Below are 18,571 nucleotides of genomic sequence, written 5' to 3' on the forward strand. Positions count from 1 at the left end.
TAAGCAAACAATCAAACCAAGCCCAAACTAAAACCAACCATAGGATCTGTAAGGAAAGTGGGGGGAATTCAACAATAATCAAGGTGAAGGATGAGCAGCCTGCAGACTAATGCTTAAAGGAAGAAAAGAGTGGGGGGAAGGCCAGCTCAGTGGCATAGTGGTTAAGTTCGTGCGCTCCATCCACTTCAGTGGCCCAGGGTTCACAGGTTTGGATCCCAGGTGCAGATCTAGCCCCACTCATCAAGCCAAGCTGTGGCAGCATCCCACATAAAACAGAGGAAGACTGGCACAGAAGTTAGCCCAGGGACAATCTTCCTCACACACAAAAAAGGAAGAAACAACTGTATTGAATCATTACGTTGTACAACTGAAACTAATATAATGTTATATGTCAACTATCCCTTAATAAAAAAGAAAGGAAAGAAGGAAGGAAAAGAAAGAAAGAAAAAGAGAAAGAAGAATAAAATTGGAGACTACTACGGGGGAAAAATGAAACCCAGAGCCTAAAGAATGGGGTGGTGCTCTGGTTAGAGGGGACAGGTCACTTAATCCCACTCACTCTGTCAGAATTCTGAGACCATGGCTATATTCAGATGGTGGAATTTGAAAGATTGTGAAACAAGTTGCACGAATGAGGATTACACTAAAAAATGTCTACTTGAATGATCAAAAGTAAAAGATGTGTTATTAATTTCTAAGTTTAGGTGTAGTGCTGTGGAAATTTGAATTACAAAAAGGCTATAAACTTGCGTGCGTGCGTGTGTGTGTGAGATTCTTTGGATTTTTCTCTAGAGGAGCAGCAGGGAAGGGGACTATATTTTGGACTTTAATATTCTGCTGTAAAAGTAACTTGACAACCAGATCTTCAAAGCAAGATGACTAAGCAGAAGTAAAGGGAAAAACAGAAATTCAGAACCAGGTCCATTATTAGCTTATCCAGAACTTTTAGTAATCTGGCCACTTATTAATGAAGAAGGAAGGGAACCAGGAAAACTTCTCATAGCATCAATCTTCCATTAGCAAGCTGACGCTGCCTCGCTTCTCTGCGCCCCTCTCCAGGGGCCATCTATTCCTCCCACTGCACTGGCTGAACTGGTGAAAATGAGTCACTGTACCTGTAACCAGAGCCTGTCGCCTGCCACGGTCCTGCCGATGGCACTGCACTGGAAGGTGGCAAACTGGCCGGCATTGACTTCCACATTCTGAATCCGCAGGAAGTGGGGAGTTCTGGCTACATGGAGAAAAAGAATTGAAAATGTTAAAAGTGGAGCCCAGTGGCGTAGTGGTTAAGTTCACATGCTCCACTTTGGAGGCCCAGGTTTCACAGGTTTGGATCCCAGGCACAGACCTAGACACCACTCACCAAACCATGCTGTGGTGGCGTCCCACATACAAAATAGAGGAAGACTGGCACAGACGTTAGCTCAGTGACAATCTTCCTCAAGCAAAAAGAGGAAGACTGGCAACAGACATTAACTCAGGGCCAGTCGTCCTACCAAAAAAAAAAAAAAAAAAAAAGAAGAAGAAGATCTGTAACTAATATGTGTCTTTTTGAATCTATTTGTAATTTCAGGGCTTTCAGTTTGTTTACCTTTGAAGAAAATAAAGCTTTTGCTTATAAAGACTTTAAAGATTTCATTATGATTGTAAAAGATATTATGGAAAGATTTGGTGTGCTCTGTAAAAGACTAAAAAGTCAAGCATTCTGGGATAGAACCAAACAAGAAGAAGATATTTTATTGTTCCTGCTGTGTAAATTATCATAGCTCAGCAGTCTTCTTGTAATAACAGATCTGTATTAATAAAGATTACACTGGAGCCTAATTGATGTTTTGAACAAAAACATATTAGATATTTATACTAGCAACATGAAAAGAACAGTAAGAAGTTAAATGATGTTGTCAAGGAAACTTTTTAAGCCAAGTACAGAGCTGTGGGTAATATATATTTTAATACAACTAATTGGTATGCAGCATTACTTGTGTAATATTTCCCAGCTACCACAAATACTGTCCCTATAGACAGACTCTGAAATTATGCTGGGATTGCCAGAGCATGGCAGTTTTTGCTGATTCTTATTTCCAATTTAAGAAGAAAGAATGATTCCAAATGCTTAACGGCATTAAGTCTCGTAACATACATTGTCCATAGGGGACAGTTGTATACATAAAGGATAATTCTACTTGGTCTGAGAAGCACAGAGCGATTTCTGCAGCACACTAAAAACATGTGTCAGGGAACTGGAATGACAGGTCAGGAACTACATTTTGTGATAATTTCTACTTTTAGGGAAAAATTCTCTTATCACAACAGTGACAGAATGAAAGAGTAGCAAGGGTTGGGGGCGGGGGGATAGGGGGTAGAAAAGGAAGAGAACAGGATGATAGTATTTTCTGGGAGGGATGGATAAATCTGGACAAAAACAAGAATAAGTTTATATGCCTTGCCAGCTTTTGCCCATATCCAACATGTCTTTAGGCCATGTCTAGACTCTTCCAAAGAACATTGCCCCACGACTGGGTACCCAAAGATGATAAACGAACATTGATATTAGCCTGTATAGGACATAATTAGGAATGGAAGGGGTTACTACCCCACAACAAAGAAAAATGCATTTTAATATCAATAACACACAGGAAAACCCCACTACTAATTTGGAGACCACTAATAATTCAGACAATGTATTCAAGATGCTTAGCACGCAAAATGTCCTAAAAAACTTCCAAAAAAGCAGTCTAACTATGGGTCATTTTAATATATTAATTTAAAACCCAATGAACTATTTTTCATTAACATAATCAAATGATCCATGGTCAAGAAGAACATGAGTCTATGGTTTTTAACAATCTTTGGAAAAACTCCATAAATCAAATTTCTCCTCTACTTTCTATTCCCAAAAAGCTGAAAGACCCATTGTTTTTAGAAAATGGAAAAATGTCACACTTTTTGAGCATTTATATGCTAGAAACTTTTCCCTTGAATACTCACAAATGTTCTGTGAGGTAGGTGTTTTTTCCATTTTACAGATGGGAGAACTTGTGGGTATTTGGCTAGTAAGTGTCAGGCCCAGAGTGTACACTCTGGTCTAGCCAATTTCAAAGGCCAGCATGGCCCACTATTGCACGTGGCCTCTGCAAGACTCGCCGCCCGCAGTCTGCCTTCCTGTGCGCCCATCCCACTGCAAGTGGCTCCCTGTCTGACTGTGGGCATTCTAGATTCTTTCAAGGCCCTTCTCAAATGCGATTCTTTCCATGAAGCTTCCATGGATTCTCTTATCTTGTTGGTAGACCCTTCCAGCATCACATATCCTCTATCTGATATACTACAGTGGTTGGGATGACGCTCCTTGTTGGGATTGTTGGGATGACCCTCACTGCTGTCTTAATCACTTTTATGTGCAATAAATAGCACTTGATATTAATGATTCCCACATGGTAGACACTCAGTATCATAATTAAATCGAGCTCCTATTATTTAAAATAAAACCACACATATCCTTGAAAATTGTTTACTTGCAATTTCAACTTCTTTAGAATTCCGCTCTCCCACTTCACCTCTGATACAAATGAACAAAATTTTACCATAAAAAGATTTATACAAATTATTATTTTAGATCTACCTAGACCAGAGGTCCCCAACATTAACAGAGATCATTAAGAATTTGAGATTTGGCTAAATTAATAGGACTACATTGGAAGCCGAAAAGCTGTTTTCTTGTCAAAGAAACTGAAGCAAAATTGAGTATGCCTCTTCTAATCCAACACAATATGTCCATTATAGTATATATGTCATCAATTGGAAATGTTTTCAACTGTTTTTTCTCCCCTGTAAAATAATTCTAAGCACATAACCCCTAGCCACCTGGACATTGAACTACACTATGTACATATCATTAGAAAAAAGAAAAACAAGGGAAGTGAAAACTCCTCTGTTCACCAGTGTATTTGTACAACATATTTTAGCTACTTCACAGGAATTCTAAGGTAGCTGATCAGAGAGGTTTATGCTCTGCAACCTTTCAGGACACACAGACACACAGACAGACAGACAGACACAGACACAGACACAGACACAGACACAGACAGACACACACACACACACACACACACACACACATACTACCCTGCATTGCTGATTCCTTAAGGAACCGCTAGGTCCATTTCCTATCAACCATCCTGAGCCATTGGTGGTTCCCTTGTTCAAGGGATCTCCCAGTCACTCACCGTCACAGGCTCCGCCCCTCTATGGAACCACTGTCCTCAGATCACCAACTAGCCCCCAATTGGCCCAACAACCTTCATTCTTTTCTCTTCCTGACTGTCTCCCAGCAACAAGAAATGCTTTCAGCCACACTGATCTTGTTTCAAAACTTCCAAAAAAACTTCCAAATTCTACTTTCAAAGTCATCTTCCATCACTTTTCCTTTTGTTTATTCTTCATTGGGCTCCTCCCCTAACTAAAGATTTGTCTCAGAATTAGACCTTGGTTCACTTCCCTTGCAGAGTGTTTGTGCTCCCTGGTGATGTCTTCTACCACCAGCCAGTCAACAACTCAGAGCAAGAACTCCTCAAGCCAGATCCACAAGGCTCTCACTAAAAAACACAACAAAGCAGAAAGTAGCATTTCTGAGGCTCTTAGAAACAAGGAACATGTGAAAGTCTCACCGGGCTATACTCCTGTCAGCCACAAGGTAAGTTCTCAATTATCAGGAGCCTTGGAGCCACTTCTGTCAACTGTGTGCCTCCACAAGGGCAGACAGGCACTTCAAAGTCATACCTGACATCACACTGCACTCCAGACGAAGGGCATCCAGACCAAGGAAAAGAACAGCCACTATACCCTGCATTGGTCAGCCTCTCCTGGAGACAGAGTCCACTGGTGGAGTCACAACAAGATGAAAGCTGACAAGCCAGGTATGGTCAGAGGGTGACAAATACTCTGGGGAACTGTTGTCCTATGAAGAACAGGTTTTTAAAAAGCAGACCCTTGAGTCTAGTGGAGGAAAAACTGGGGCACAGGTGAAGGTTAGGGGCAACTGAGAATGACAGCTGACTGAAATTTGGACCCGGTATGCAGAAACAATGGGGAGGCATGTTTCCCTAAAGGTAATGAAGGGTTTTCTAACACTTAGGCTTATAGAACATGTTTGAGCTGGCTACTGAGGGAACCATTTGTAGAGGTAGAATTTGCAGCTGGCTGGGCAGAAAGGTGGGTAGCCTGGGCCTCCCATTTGTGGCTGCTGTCCTACTGACTGTTGCCAGCTCTCAGGGGGTTCGTTCAAGTCTTAGCCCCTAAGAGCCCTTGTCACCTCCCCCCATTGCCTTGGCACTGCCTGTGGCGATGGGTCCTTGTTTGCTTTCTCCTTGGCTATCTTTGGGTATGGGGGCTGCATCCTCTGTCCCCTCTTTGGGGACACCTCTTGCATCCACAGTTAAACCACAATGAAGCTTATGTTTGAGACACATTTAGAATAAACATCATCTCTGAAGCTGGGCTAGAATTCCAGGCTTCTTTGGAAGGTGCCTCTTGGGTGGGAAGTTCTGCCTGGTCTTGGTTTTGAGGCCTCTGTTCTTCCTTGATACTTTTTTTTGTCTTGGCAGGGAAGGAGTCCCCCTGAGCTAACATCTGTTGCCAATCTTCCTTATTTTTTTCCTCCCCAAAACCCCAGTACATAGTTGTATATCCTAGCTGTAAGTTGGTCTAATTCTTCTATGTGAGCCACTGCCACAGGATGGCAACTGACAGACGAGTGGTGTGGTTCTGTGACCAGGAAATGAACCTGGGCCGCCAAAGTGGCGAGAGTACTGAACTTTAACCACTAGGCCATCAGGGCTGGCTCCCTGCTTCCTTTCTTGTTGGCATGACTTTACTAAGGATAATTTAGAACTTGGCTCCTTTGAGAAAACTTAAATCTCCCAAGCTGTCTCCTGCATACATTGACCACTTTCATATTCCTGTGGGTTGTTCAAGACTTAAATTATGCCACACACTCAGATAGCAGGATGTCTCGCTAACATTTCCATCTCCTGTCCATCTCATGGCCTTCTAATTCTGCTCGCCTCTTACTCAGGTCACTATAATAAGTTGGGTCTCTAACACAAGGTGTTTGGGTGTGTAATCATCTTTCATTTCTTGGGTTACATGGGTGTTATACCTGAGGCTGCTATTCTGCAGTTTCACCCGCTTGGTTAAGCCCGGGGTCAGTTCTGAGACTGTGCTGGAAGGTTGCTAAATATTTTGAGTATCACCTCTGATATATCCTTGCATAGTTAAGCTACTAAAACTTAAAGGTATTCCCTAAAACTCCATTGCAAAAATCTCCATGTGCTACTCAAGTAAGTTTTAGGCCTTGGCTTCTTAACCTGTACCCACCTATGACTCCTTCTTCTTCTTCCTCCTGTTTCTCCCTCCCCACCTCCCAAGGCTGCCAAAATTCTTAAAGTTTCTTATGCACTGCTACTGAGTTCTCTTAACTTTTCTCAATCAGAAGGGTCCATCAAGGTATTCTGGGAACAACAGAACACTGTATGCACCCTTCCTCCTGTAGATGCAGAAACACAGGAAAGGTTTTCTTTCCTATAGTAACTTTTCCCTTCCTGCTATAATCATTTCATTAGAAAGAGATTTGCAGCCCTTCAAAGGCTTCCACATTTTCTGAGTGGCACAGGGGGAAAGCTAAAATACATTTATAGTTTGGAACATCAAGAATAAGCTTCCCATGGACTAAAATCATTTACAGAAAATGAATTTCAAACATTGAATTTTTTAAGTTCATTCCTTATCAAGCATGTCAGGTGAGTTATTTTGGAAGAGCAAGGGGGGGTTATCCACATAGTTTTCTTTTCTTTAAAAGATATTATAGCATGTTTCTGAACTGTCTGAGAAATAATATAATTTATTTTCCCCAAAATCTGAATGGCCTCCTGAAACAACTCTCTAGACTATCTTCATTTTACATGTTCCTCCCACTAATATGACTAGTACAATAAAAGATCTCCAAGATATCTGAAATCAATTTAATTGTTTTTCCTAAGATTTGTGATTTAAGTAATTTATACTTAACTTTTAGAAAATATTTTCAATAATAAACATTACAAATACAGAAGTACTTAAGTTTTTAATCATATATAAATTTATCTCTAAGAAGCAACTTTTGAAATACACATGCATTTCTGCACAGTTAATTTTTTTAAAAATGGAAAGCAACCTGTAACCTGTTGAGGAGATACATAGTATGCTGACCTATAGCTTGGGCCTCCTGAGGCAGGCTGGGAAGTTACTTTGACTCATCTAGGTTCATAGTGAACTCAGGAATGTTCACATAGACTATTTATTTGCACTAGGTAGGGAGGCTAATGAAAAGCCAAATCATGAGAACAGCTGAAAATGGGGTAGGGATGGGGAAGGGAGGGGAATGAAGGTAAAAAAAATTCCTATTGGAACCAAAAAAAGAAAGCTTCCAGCACCTGGCAGAATCCTTTCTCATGTGGGCATATTATGGGTGGCTATGCTATTCACAGGCTGCTCTGAGAGGTCTGGTGGGATTTTCTGGCTCCTCATAGCACTTTCAGAGCAATTCTTTGCCATTAAAGAAACTTTACATCCTCTATCTTGGTCTACCGGTATCCTTCGACATCTTTGTGGCAATTATGCACTTTTTTTTTTTTTTTTCAAACTAACAAGATATGATCAGCATCTTCCTTTTCAAATATTTATCTTAAACTATTAGAAAATCTGCCTAATATACATCAGTTGTTATCAGTCAGGGGCAATGTCATCCCCCAGGGGACATCTGACAATGTCTGGAGACATTTTTGGTTATCACAACAGGGGTGAGGAAGGTGGGGGTACTACTGGTGTCTGGTGGACAAAGGCCAAAGATGCTGTTAAACATCCTACAATGCGCAAAACAGCCCTCACAAAAAAGAATCACCTGGCCCAAAATGTCACTAGTGTCAAGGATGAGAAATCCTCATAGACATCACATGGACATACAGAAGTTTACTGGAACATTCCCCTACTGTCAAACATTTGAGTTTCTTATACATAATGCCAAGATAAAAATTTTCATAATTCAATCCTCATGTAGACTTTTTGGTTTTTCTTTAGGACAACTTTTTAGAAATTGAATTGCTAAGACAAAAACAATGAATTTTTAAAAGATTTTTGACAGAAATTGCCAATCTGTTTTCCTTAAAGTGCAAAACCATTTGCATTTCTACCAGCAGGGTACATAAGAGTGCTCTTTTCATCACCCCCTCGAAAATACTAATTATTAATTTCTGTAATCTTTCTGGAGGAACTTTATGAAAAACATGTACTCTGCTCTATCAGCTAACTTAATAATAATAAATAATTTGAATATTGGGATTGTCACTGGTTCTGCTATAGGTTTGTTCATCCATAGGAAGTCTGCCCCTGGGAAAACTGCTTTCCTAAGGGCCTTGTTTCTAGCAACGGGTACCTGAACCAAAGAGAAAGACACAGTAAAACTCATTTATCAATGCAATCTGCTAATCCTTACTGTCTCCAGGGGGTTGCCTGTCAGGATATTTTCAATTTGGAGGCCAGAGAAATGATTGTGTGATAGTCTTTCTTTGTTTACCCCCATTCTTAATAAAGACACGTTGCACAGGATAAAAGTTATCACTTCTTTAGAATGGTTGTGATCTTCAATATGGCTTTCTCAAAGACTGCCACTGCATATTTTACTTGCACAGTGACCTTAAGGATCTAAGCAATTTATACCTCTGTTCAAATTGTATTTTGGGAGGGCCCTTCTGTGGAACAGATTGACTATCTTTGGTTTGGGAAATAGTGTTGCTTGGTTGAGAAAAAGACTGCCAGAGAAAAATAACCTGGTTAATATAATAAAGCCACACCTCAAATGGAAACCAGATGAAGACATACAAACGTATTAAACATAAAGGCTTTTATAAGCAAATTATCCTTTTCAAATGAAAGATAATTAAACAACCGGAATGGAAGATAGTAACTCATCCACCAGGGCAAGACAAAGAGACTGTGGAATCTTATTTTCCAGATCAGTTTCCTCCAAGAACATAGAAGTCAAAATTTCTACTAATGGCATTTATAAGTTTTTTCAATACATGTTAAAGGCCTATATAATCTTTCCAAAGTTTTAAGACGCCTGGATTCTCCCTGTCTAGTGCTGTAAGTCCTGGAATTGTTTTCAGTTGAGAAGTAGTTTCCAGCTGATACTATTTTAAGATTTGGATTTCAGCACATGTGTGTTCAAGTATCAATACTTCAGCCCCTTATTAGAAGCAGAAGTTCTTAAACCCAAGCCTCAGTGCATTTTTTTTTTTAATTTGCAAAATAGGGATTAAAAATATACCTATCTCATAGGGTTGGGATGATGATTAAAAAAGATAATTCTAGGAAGGCATTCTGTGTGCCTGGTACTTAGCCTCAAAAATATTCATTACTATTTAAAATAACTAATCTATCACTGGAAACTGGAAAAGATCCCAAGAAAAAGAGCTCTATAGCCAGGAAAATTTCGATCCCATGCTGAGCTGTATGCTCTGAACCTTGCCAAACTACCTTAATTGTAACACCAGGTAGAGCACTGTTAGAGCGAAAAATTTCAATCCTATCCCATATTCAAACAGAAAAATTCTCTCTCTCTCTCCAAATTTATAGGCCCACTTGGCTCCTGGATACCCTTTCGAAATGCTATGCCAGCTTTCTTCTAAATTCTGCAGGAGTTCTAAAAACTAAGTATCTTCCATGAATATCAAACAGGTTTTCTAGTATAACTCTCCTATTTTCTCATCTCTGCCATATTCTGTTGCTTCTTACAAAGAAAACACTTTTTAAAAGAATAGAGATTTGGAGGTATTAATTGATTTCAAATCAGCCTTTTGATCCCAAAGCCAGGAATTATCACTGACCAAGATACAAATCTTTTTGTAGATGTTTCCTATTATTGATTCTTCAAAGCCTTCATCAAAACACTAACAACGAAATTAGAGAACAGTAATTTTAGAGATCAAAGTGCAAACTGAAGTAGGACAAAAGAGGACTGTGTCCTAACCCCTTTTCAATTTCATTTACATGTTAATGTAATGGCATAGCTTGAAATGAACTAAAGGCATGCCCAACTGCCAGAGTAAACAGTCAGTGTTTCTGTTTATTTGCATAGCATATTATCACATATATGGACGTCAACTTCTGCCGAAAAGAACAGCCTGGTACCACCCACGTTAACACTAAAAACAATATATTTTTCAAAATTTTTTTTAATTTTAAAATGAACACTGCTAAATTACCCCCATCTAAGAAATCAATCAATTTAGCTAAGTACGGTTACAATCTGCAGCTAACTCATTCTAGTGGGCCTATCAGGATGGAGTGCCTGATAATAATAATAACAGCTCACATTTATTGAGCTCTTACATTATGCTAAGCACTGTTCTAAGTTCTTTATGTACATCATCTCATTTAGTCCCTAAATTTACCCTATGAGAAAGCATTATTATTATTATCCCCATGATATGAATGAGGCTATAGGGCCAAAGAGGCCAAGTAACTCTTGTGATAGAAGCAGGAAGCTTTGCTCTTAATATGTTTCAGAACAAAACTATTTTTGTTTTGCTTGAAATTTAAGAATGTTTCTTAATGGGATAATTTTTCAAGTAGAAAAATAGATCCAACATTCTTATCATAGAAAAAGAAGCTAGGCACTATATACAAATAACTTCCTATATCTTGAAGAATAATAATATTCTTTTGGAGAAAGTTCTAAGGTAAGCTCCTACAAGTTTAAAATGAAATGTCAGCTCTAAGTCTTGCACATCTCTGAACCAAAGCATGTAGATCTGTCTTTATTCAACAGAACATGATTCAGAAAATAATTCTTTTTATTTATCACTGTTATTCTTATTTTAATCACACTGTTTAATGTCTTCATAAAAAATCTAAATTTCGAAGCAGGCAAGCAATGTTGGGTGTGCAAATAAATTAGTGAGTGAAAAAATTAATTTTGTTTTATAAAATAAGAATAATTTTGAACCTAGGACGCCATATTATGAACTCAGTGTTTCTTAAATCTTTAAAGAAACTGTTGACTTATTTCGTATTGCTAAGCAGTGATACAGAATAGTCTTGGATTTTGTATTCAATTTATCCAATATGTGGCACATGGGGTTATAAGGTTTTTCTTCTAATGTTTTTCATTATATTAGTATGTTTTTAAATTGGCAGAAAAATAATCAGGCATGATACTCTGTAATTTTAGATTTCAGAATTCAAGGAATCATATGTGAAAATTAATGTGTAATATGACAACATATTAAAAATGTTATTCACCATAATCAAGTGGAATTTATCCTAGGAATGCCAAGTTGACTTAACATCCAAAAATCAATCAATATAATACACCTCACTAATAAAAGATAAAAGAAAAAAACCCACATAACAATCCAATAGATGATGGAGTTCAGGAAAGGCTACCCCAAAATATGGCACTGTGGCATACTGAATATTTTAAGCTGAAGGAGTTTGAGAAAACAGTAGAAGTAAGAAGGTCACTCTGACCTTCCTCGACTCTGACTCTTCTCCCCTGAAACAGTAATAAAACCCTCATATGAGAGGTGTCCTCCCTACACCAGGAGAAAGAACTTCCTTAGTCCAAAGGTAAAAGGACACAGAGAAGAATTTGGACAAACATGTCTTGCTGAGTTTCCCTTCGTTTCCTATACTTACCTCATATTCTTTAACATCTGTACAAAACTTGTACCCTGAACACTGTAAACACTATTGAAGGAAATTTTAAAAGACTCCAATAAAGGGAAAGACATCCCATGTTCATGGATCAGAACACCTAATATTGTTAAGATGGCAATAACCTGCACCCAAAGTGATCTATGGATTCAATGCAATCCCCATCAGAATCTCAGCTGCCTTTCTGGCTAAAATTGATAAATTCATCCTAATATTTATACGGAAATGCAAGACCCAGAACAGACAAAACAATATTGAAAAAAGAAGAACAATATTAGAGGATTCACAGATCCCCATTTCAAAACTTACTAGAAAATTACGGCAGTCAAGACACTAAGGTGCTGGCAGAAGGACAGACATATAGATCAACAGAACAGAACTGGGAGTTCAGAAATAAATCTTTATATTCACAGTCAATTGATTTTTGACAAAGATGCCAAGACAATTCAATGGGGAAAGAATAGTCTGTCACCAAATGGTGCGTGAATCATTGGATATCCATATGCAGAAAGAATGAAGTTACACCACTTCCTTATATAATATACAAATATTAACTCAAAATAGATCATAGACCTATATGTAAGAGTTGAAACCATAAAACTCTAGAAGAAATCATAGTGTTAAAACCTTATGATCTTGCATTAGGGAAAGCATTCTCAGATATAGCAGCAAATGACACAAATGGCACGCAAGTGACAAAAGAAAAAAATAGAAAATTGGACTTCATCAAAAGTAAAAACTTTGTGCTGCAAACAATGTTATCAAAAAAATGAAAAACTAACCCACAGAGTAGAGGAAAATATTTTTAAATTATATATCTGATAAGGGACTTGTATCCAGATATACAAAAAACCCTCTTATAATTCACTAATAAAAAGATAAATAACTCAGTTAAAAATGAGGAAAGGATTAGAATAGTCATTTCTCCAAAAAAGGGATACAAGTGACCAATAAACCCATGAAAAGAAGTTCAACATTATCAGTCCTTAGGGAATCAAAACCACAGAGATACTACTTCAAACCCACTAGGATGGCTATGATCAAAAGAGACAGTAACAAATAGTGGCAAGAATATGGAGAAATTGGAACCCTCATATACTGCTTTTCAGAATGTAAAACGGTGCAGCCAATTTGAAAAAGAATTTCACAGTTTCTCAAAATGGTAAACATAGAGTTACCATGCGACCCAGCAGTTCTCTTAAGTACACGTCCAAGAGAACTGAAAACAAATGTACACACAAAAGCCTGTACATAAATGTTCATAGCATCATCATCCACAATAGCCAAAAGCTGGAAAAAAGTCATGTCCATCAATTGATGAATGAATAACAAAGAATGTGGTATATCATACAATGGAATATGACCTGGCTTTAGAAAGAATGAAGTATTGATGCACTCTACAACATGATGAACCGTGAAATGTTATGCTAAGTGAAAGAAGCTAGACAGAAAGGATCACAAATTGTATGATTATATTTAAATGAAATATGCAGAGCAAGCAAATCTACAGAGACAGAAAGTAGATTAGTGGTTGCCTAGAGCTGGGGCTGTGGTCCAGGGGAAATGGAGAATGACTGTTAATGGGGACAGAGTTTCTTTTTGGGGTAATGAAAATGTGCTAAAATTGACTATGGTAATGTTACACAACTCTGTCAATATATTAAAATACACTTTAAATGGGTGAATTGTATGATATGTGAATTATATCTTAATAAACCTGTTAAAATTCTGCATGACTTATAAGATATAAAAATATATATCAACACCACAAAGTAATGATAGAAATAGCCATATACGCATAGCTTATAACCTCCTTAAAAACAGGAGACAACATTATGAAGCTGATAATATGCTTCTTCAGTTTCTCCTAGGATTATTGAAGAAAATTCAAAATATATTTTTAGTGAGCATACCAAATACAAAATTATCGATGTCCATTAGAAATGGTCTTAAGCCAGAAAACTGCTGACTCTGCACAGTCATCTCCACATTTCAAGCTGATACTGCATCTTGTCACTACATTAAAATCAATTTTAGGAGTAACTGTATACTCTTAACAGAACAGCTACTTTTAAAAAACTGTTCTAATGCCTACTCATAAACCTATACGAATCCAAACAGGAGCCTTCAGAGTGAAGCAAGAAAGTTCAGCAGTTTTGCATCTTTTTGGAAAGCATAGTTTTGGATAGGAAATAGTTACCTCCTTTATGATTTAAATTTAACGAACATCAAAATTTCAAAGAAATTGATTATTATTTAGAAATCTTGACAGGAAAATCCCTCAAAATATTACCGTAAAGCTTTCCATTTTAAGATCAAACTATTGCCTTCTTTAAAGTCTTTATTTGCATGTTTTCCCCATAAACTTAAAGATTCAGGAAAAAATAACTACAAAAAGGCTATCATCAAAAGCATTTAAAGCTTACAGTTCAAAATGCCATTGTATCATACATCACCTGAGTACAGAGCCTGTTTTGCAATTCTGTGTCTCCTAACTGCAGTTTGCAAAGCCAATTAGGTATTAGCATGGGTACTCTCCTCTCCAAAGGAGAAACTTAATCACTGTCTCTACGGCCAGGGCAGCCGGGCTTGGAAGGAATGAGCAAAACTGCAGGAGACGTGTTCAGGAAGGCTCTGATAGAAGGACAAGCCTTAAGTCTTTATGTCTTACTGAAGGCACTGACTCATGCTGTGGTATGGGAGGGCCACACTTCGGGAACTCTTGTTCGCCAGATACAGAAGAAGGAACCAAGAACAAAAAAGCCCCAAGCAAAGTTGGCACGGCCACTGCATCTGCACCCAGGCAGCAATGCCATCTACCTTGCGATGAGGTTTGCTCTGAGAAACAGGGAGCGCCCAGCAGAGAGTAGGGATGCAGTACTACCGTCTGATTTTTTACCTCTGATACAAGGTGACTCAGAGGCTGGGAACATTTATGCACATTAGAAGATCCCACGGCACTTTTCCAAGCCTGAGGCTATTACTCCAAATGTGTGGCCAAGTTCCAACTCAGGTAATTATATTCCGCATCCCAAATTTGCCTGCTGTTCCAATTAGGTACAGCACTGTCCGTTTCCTGCCTTTTCAGAATAAAGGGGGAGAAATTCTTCTTGAACTTGCGGGTCTTGGTGACAGAAGAAAAGGCAAAAGGAACATGCCACAAAAGTAACATCCGCCTTAGTATGAACAAGATGATTGCCATGCTTGAACTCCAGGGTTGTGGCAAGCTCCGAGCACCAGATAAAGACCTCCAGATGGAATCTGACTAGCGCATGAAGACACCCTCCTCAGATGACAACCACGCCGGGATTCTCTATAACTACTTCAGCGAGTGCTCGCATGATCTAGTCATTCGTGCAATAAACGCAGAGACACTCCTGCAAGTGTTTACATTTCTAATATCCTTGTACATACAACCATTCTCTCGTGAATTTGGGTAGGGACCATCAGCAGAGATCCAGGAATGTATGAACTAGCGAGTTTTCTCTTTAATGCCAGGGACCCTAAAAATAAAGCAGGCTGCCATACCTCAGATGGTCAAAGATTTAAAGTCTGACAATATCAATTTTGGGCAAGGATGTAGGGAAAATAAAACCTCCGTGCATTGCTGGTGGGACTATAAACCGGTTCAGACACTTTTCATAGCAATTTGGCAGTATCTAGAAAAGCAAAAATGTTTCTACCCTGCATCTCAGCAATTCTGCTTCTAGGATTTGCCCTGCTGAGGCTCTCAAACACTGCACCCAGAGGCACACACGTGGTGTTCATTGCAGCAATGTTTGTCAAAGAGAAAAAGTGGAGGAAAAACTAAACGTTCATAGAAGAATAGAAAAATAAAATGTAGTATATTGATATGATAGAGCATCACGGACTGATCTAAAAAATGTAATGCTAAGTGGGGGGAACAAAGAATACAGAGTAATGTGTATAGTTGAATACCATTCATTAGAATTTGCAAAAGGCAAACATTACTCTCTCACTTTCTACGAATACACAGTGATTAGGGGAAACAGTGTGCATACATGCATGGACACTTGCACACAAACACATGCACACACACACACTTGCAGTGTTTTGGTGGTTCAAGCTCTCAGAGACCTGTTCTGGGCTGGGAAATTCCCCACTGTGTGTTTTTTGGTAAAAGTCTAGTCTTGGCTTCCACGACAGAAGTTGAAAAAGCCACAGCTTGCTTTCTTAAATCACCCTGGTTGATAGTAGGGAGATGAGCTCAAGTCTAGCTTGCCCACACTGACAATCCCACTCGGGAGTCTGAGCCTAAGGCTGAGCGTGTGAAGGCATAGAGACAGTGACGAACATCCAGGTACTGGTGGCAAGGGTCACCCTGAACGGGTCAGCTGGCCAGAGGAGCAGGCTCCAGCACCTATGTCCTCACGGATGGCCCCTCTGGCACAGCAGCCACTGTGGTTCTGGCTGCAGAGCCTCCCTTTCAGTTCCTGCTCATTACATGAGCCAAGATCACTGACATTCCGAGTGGTTCTATTTGCCAGCCAATTCCCTTTTAACACAAAGCTTTTCTGCTTAAATCAGCTATGTCTGTTTCTGCTGCTTGTGGACAGAAACTCATAGATGGAGAGGAGCAAAAGCAAGTCACCACTGTGGTGGCCCCTGGGAAGGTGGGGGAGAAACGGGACTGGCAATCTGCAATATTTTATTGATTTAAGAACAAAGGTTCAGATGCAAATGACAAGCTGTTAATAGTTGTTCCTACTGGGTGGTAACAAGAAAAGGCTTAGTTTATCACCCACTGGACTTTTTAAAAGTACAGTCATGCCTCACTTAACAACGGGGACGTGTTCTGAGAAATGCACCGTTAGGCGACTTCATTGTCCTATGAACATCATAGAGTTACTCACACAAACCTACATGGTACAGCCCACTACACACCTAGGCTCTATGGTACTGATCTTATGGGACCACTGTGGTATGTGTGATCCGTCATTGACCAACATGTCGTTATGCAGCGCATGACTGTACTAAGTTTGGAAAGATGAAAACAGGCCATTTCTGGGGTCCCCAGGTGGTTTGGGTAGATTTCTTATATTCAACAGATCCCCACCTGTTTGGGGCTATACTGCTTCAAACTATGCCAGAAACATACTGGCTATAGGAAAAAAATGCACAGATCCTCAATGTTCAACCTTGTGATACTGTTTACAAAGGAAATCCAAAGATGTTTGCGAGGCTGTCTGAGCACACCAAAGCATCCCACTAGTCCCCATTCCTGGTGTTCATGTTAAAGACACTTAGGTACACACAGTGACGTTCCACATGAAACACGTGTGTTCGACATCCAGGTGGGCAAAGCAATGCCCTGGGACTTGTCAGGGGACTCTCTCAGCAGGACTTGTTTCCTCAGGTGTGAGCACCTACTTTAAACCTGTAGCGGAAAGGTGCCCCCAACAATGTACCGAAATGTTTAAAAGTTGAGGCAACTTACTACATGGATGTCCTAACACCTTCACTTCATCGATAGCGAGGTAGCCTTGATGTCCAGAAGTTATAACTTCAAAAATCACCTAGAAAATTAAAAAAGATTTACATTATTCCCTCATTTTTGTCAGACTTTTACCAAATGCCTCCTATATATAAGACACGTAGTTTCACTCATCCATTGGTGTTTCCGACAAACATTAATGGAGCACTTAATATCTGCCAGTCAGTGTTCCAGGTCCTAAGACTACAAAGAGAAGCAGACCCAACCCCAGTTTCCAGGAAGGATAGTGGGAATGGGTGGGTAAGACAGCGCCCTTGCCTCAAGGACTCACCCAGGAAGGGGTCTACCATGGTTAGGATCAGATATTTGGAAGACAGAGGCTTAAAGTCATTTACCAGGGGCAATGTTGGGATTGAAATTGCTTTATGAGAACATATTTTCTGGCCAGCTCCTTTGAAGAGACTCTATGTCAAGACTGACCATGTGTGGCCCTAGGTTTTATAAAACTAAAATTAAAAAACTACCATAAGTGCCATGAAGGAGAAGTACACGGTACTAGAAGAACATACACCAAGAGGACATCCCATGAGGAGGTGACATTTGAGCCGATAGCTGAATGGGAATGAGCTAACAGTGTGAAGAGGGTAAGGCTCCTTCTGGGGCATGTGCAAAGGCCCCAAGGTAGACAGGACCACGGCCATGAAGAGCAGAATTGGGACCTACAGCAATAAAGGTCAACTGTGGCCAGGTTATAGAGGCTCTACTCATAGGGCAGAGATTTCAAGAAGAACATCGTATTGATAAAATAGAGAAGAGACTATGCTAACTGAAATTCAGATGGCAGAGGTTTGAATTAAGAAAAGAATGATACAAAAATCTCTGCAGTGGTGAAATCAAGAGGGCTTTAGCAACTGCTTGATCATAGGAGAAGCAGGGTAAGAAAAGAAGAGCAACATGCTCTGAGGTTCTCATAGGACTGGCATTTTTGAGATGGTGGAGCCACTCAGAGAAATTGAGGTTAAAGGAGAAAGAGGAACTAGTAAGAATATTATCAATTTTCCTAATATGATTGTCTAAAAGTGTCTGTTGTCAGGCAATTACTAAAAAGGTTCACATGACATTACTTTAACTTCTATTTACATATAGCAGGAAACTCTTCACATGACATTATTTTAACCTCTATTTACACATAGCAGGAAACTCTATCAGCAGGGAGACCACAGCTCATGCCATATGAAGATGATAAGTCTTAAAACACAACACAGCAATTGCACTCTTGGAAGAATGAAAATTTTCATTCATATAAAAACCTGCAAACGAATGTTTAGAGAAGCTTTATTCATATTAGCCAAAAACTGGAAACAGTCC

The 18,571-nt window shown here is 39.3% G+C and overlaps 1 protein-coding gene across 8 annotated transcripts in view; it reads right to left on the reverse strand.

Annotated features, from left to right (window-relative positions):
* Window positions 1–18,571, reverse strand: part of PTPRM (protein tyrosine phosphatase receptor type M) — a 773,187-nt gene that overhangs the window by 432,384 nt on the left and 322,232 nt on the right. For all 8 annotated transcript variants that reach the window (XM_046671284.1, XM_046671289.1, XM_046671288.1 and 5 more), the window contains exons 4-5: window positions 17,207–17,285; window positions 1,116–1,231 (exon numbers count right to left, since the gene is read on the reverse strand). In XM_046671284.1, coding sequence (XP_046527240.1) covers window positions 1,116–1,231; window positions 17,207–17,285 — 195 coding nt within the window. The remainder of the gene's footprint in view (window positions 1–1,115; window positions 1,232–17,206; window positions 17,286–18,571) is intronic.

This window comes from Equus quagga, chromosome 9 (assembly GCF_021613505.1).
Source record: "Equus quagga isolate Etosha38 chromosome 9, UCLA_HA_Equagga_1.0, whole genome shotgun sequence".
Taxonomy (NCBI): Eukaryota; Metazoa; Chordata; class Mammalia; order Perissodactyla; family Equidae; genus Equus; species Equus quagga.